At 32.0% G+C, this 3,276-nt stretch overlaps 1 protein-coding gene across 1 annotated transcript in view; it reads right to left on the bottom strand.

Annotated features, from left to right (window-relative positions):
* The window catches only part of Plk4 (polo like kinase 4), a 19,833-nt gene that overhangs the window by 11,652 nt on the left and 4,905 nt on the right, over positions 1-3,276 (bottom strand). Inside the window, exons 5-7 of the mRNA XM_004635018.2 lie at positions 3,050-3,270; positions 2,201-2,295; positions 4-164 (exon numbers count right to left, since the gene is read on the bottom strand). Coding sequence (XP_004635075.2) covers positions 4-164; positions 2,201-2,295; positions 3,050-3,270 — 477 coding nt within the window. The remainder of the gene's footprint in view (positions 1-3; positions 165-2,200; positions 2,296-3,049; positions 3,271-3,276) is intronic.

Here is a 3,276-nt window from a genome sequence, read left to right as displayed (position 1 = left end):
GGTATTCGGCTGTTTTACAAAATGTGTATTTTCAGAAGCATCGGAACCTTTTCTGGCTCTTGTACCAGCCCAGGCGTTTGTTGTTGTGCTCTGCACATCTGGATGGCCCTGGAAATCTCCATTTGGGGTAATGCTGTTGTGCTCAGTAGTTTCTCTTAAATGAGCTGTAGTATACAATGAAAAAAGTTTAGTGAATAACAAGCTACAAATGATCAAATGATGTGCTGATTCTAATAGCATCTTTAAATAAAAAAAAAAACCCGGAAAACAACAGGGTACAGTATTCAGAATTTTTGTTAAATGAGTCTATTACTCTATAGCCTCTACTGTAAATTATATGAGGTTAGGTTAATTTATTCTACTAGTCATATGCATATGCAATTATTTTAGTATATATGTATTTTGTAACACTTATAATCTTAAACATACATAGTAAAATTTGAAAAGATTATGAAAAATAATGGCCCCTAAGATGGCTCAGTATGACAAGCGCTTCCCTGGCAAGTGCAAGGGCCTGTGTTCAATCCCCAGTTCCGCAAAAAAAAAAAAAAAAAAAGATTAGAAAAAATATGTTTCTAATTTTTCTAATACTTTAAAATATGACAAAAAATAACTTCAAAAGGACATTGTAAGCCAATCTTGAAGGAATTCCTTTAGCTATTTCTAAGATGAAGAAAAAGCTATTCATAGACTGAATTTTTTTGTTCAAGAGAAAAAAACTTGTCACCTTAGTCTTAGTATTAATATTTAACATACATGAATTTGTACTCATTTTTAAAGTTACTACACTGTATTATTTTTGAAGGACCTTTAATAATTAAATTATATAAAACCCTGTAAGGTAATTTTTCTACACTCACAAAACTGTATTAAGAGGCTTTTTAAAAGACTGTAGGGATCCTGTCTACTCTCATTATGATGAAAAAATACTTTATGTCAAGTAAAATATTTTAAAAATACAGCAGCACTACATTAGAAACAAAGTTATTTTTCAGACAAGAGTATATTACCAAAGAAAAACACCTGTGAAGGAACACAACGGAAGTACAAGATTAAGTCTATAGCAGGTTTATAGTTTACAAAATGAACCTGAAGTATCTCTAGCAAGAAAATAAAAAGATTAATTTTCTTTTGGACTTCTGAAAATCATCTACATTTCTTCTGAAAAAAAGGAAGTCTCCTGAGACACCGTAACCACTACTTAGATTACACCCTTATTTGGCACTCTTTGTGAGGTAATACAATACTTAATAAAAAAACTCCTCCTCCCCATATGTTTCTTTTTTCCCTCATTCTTTCCCAATCTGTTATGTTCGTGAATGAGGAGTGTTTAACCATCAAGTTCTTTATCTATAAAGAATGACTTGGATGACAGCTGCTTAAAAAATGTTTTAAACAAGAGGTTTTAGTAGCTGTATATTTTACTGTGAGGTCAAATGAGCAGACTAAAATTTCCCTATCAGCTTTTACCCAAAAGTCTACTTTGATACACATAAGTCACTTATAGGAAAATGGATTTACCTTGAGGTAATAATGTTAAATGAAATAAATCAAGCAAACAAACTTAACTATTACATAGTTTCTCTTGTATAAAAATATAAATACACTATCGTACAAATATAAATACAGTAAAGAACAAAATAAAAGATGACAGGAAACAGATGTCTTTTGCAAATGAGAAGGATATCAAGAGACAGGAGGGAAGAAAAGGGGAAAGTAATATAAAAACATTAAAATATTATGTACATGTACCAACTCCCCACAATGAACTATTACTATATACTGTAAATATATAATATAAGCATTTAAAAAAATTTTAAAAGTGCAAGCATCTTTTGCTCAGTGTATGCACACAGATAGGTGCTTAGGCCAGAGGCTGCAGGAGCAGGGCTGCTTGGGTTGGAATCCCAGTTGCTCCTCTTCATGGCTGTTTCATGTGCAAAAAGAGTGTTATGTAGTTTACTCATCTGTAAAGTAAGGAGAGTGACAGTATCTCCCTCATCTGTTTTATTGTAAGAACTTAATAATCACATATGTTAGGTAATAAAGACAGCAGCTGGTTTATAGTAAATATTCAAAATATGTGAACAGTTTTATTGTAATACAGCTCTATGAACATTTATTGGAAATGTTTTATTAAGAAAATGAAATAGAAAATGCCAGTGCTTATTAAGTCATTAATATTTGATTAAAAACTCACCATTCAGTTGCAGATTTCCAAACCATTGCTGTACCATTTCAGTCTGAGGTATTTGGTCAGAAAATGGAGTTTTTCCTGGACAGAGGTGATTGGAGCTAACAGGGGAAAAAGAATTCTCGTAAACTAAAAAAATATTTCTCAGGCAACTTTCTTTCTTGCTGAGGCTGGAGATCAAACATAGGGCCTCACACTTATTAAATGCATATTCTACCAAAGTTAGATCTCCAGCCCCACCGCAACATTTTATAATAAAAATATTAGAAAAAGGAGCTGAATACCTGATTACTATTTTACCATAACTATCAAAAACAGTATCTGCATAGTTCAATTATCTCTAAACAGTTTAATATGCCAAAATACCAGAAAACACCCAAATGTTCTTATATGGCTACTACTGCCCTATTCAAACATAAAAAAATCATAAATAGATCAGAAAACTTTAGTTACTAGAAACAGTAGTTTTCATGATAGAAGGTCAGTACTATGATTATTCATCACTTAAGCTCAACTTCTTTATAAGTACAGTTAGTAACAGGGTACTTTAGGGTTCAGATTTAGGGTTAGACCTGCTCCATATAAAAAAAATGAAACCTAAGTTATCAAGAATTGCTCATGTTATACTTATACTTGAAAAATGATCTTAATCATAAAAATTATTACTCTGCTTTTCTTCCTATAAGAAAAATGAACGAAAAGTGCCTCAGAAACATCTGATAGTGTTTTAGGACTATTTGTCTTAAAAAAATCCCCTTATTAAAAAAAAAAAAAATCCCCTTATTTAGGTGATGCTTCATATTTGTTAGTATAATGTTTACGGAAATGCAAACACTTTTGAAAGAATTATCTTACAGTGCTCGATGATGATCCAGTCTTTCACATGATCCAGAACCATTGGATGTTTTCTCTTTAAAGAAGTGGAAAATATTGTCTTTATCTTCATTTTCTTCCACTCCTGATCTTTTGGACCTTGACAGCATTTCTGCTGAGTGACATCGGTCCATCATACATGGTTTTGTTCGAGACTGACTATTAGAACTGCTTGATCTATCAGAGGAATGGGCTCGCCGAAGATATCG

Source organism: Octodon degus, unplaced genomic scaffold, assembly GCF_000260255.1.
Source record: "Octodon degus isolate 3935 unplaced genomic scaffold, OctDeg1.0 scaffold00068, whole genome shotgun sequence".
Taxonomy (NCBI): Eukaryota; Metazoa; Chordata; class Mammalia; order Rodentia; family Octodontidae; genus Octodon; species Octodon degus.
Note: the sequence above shows the minus strand (reverse complement) of the source record. Positions and strands in the feature narration are given on the sequence as shown.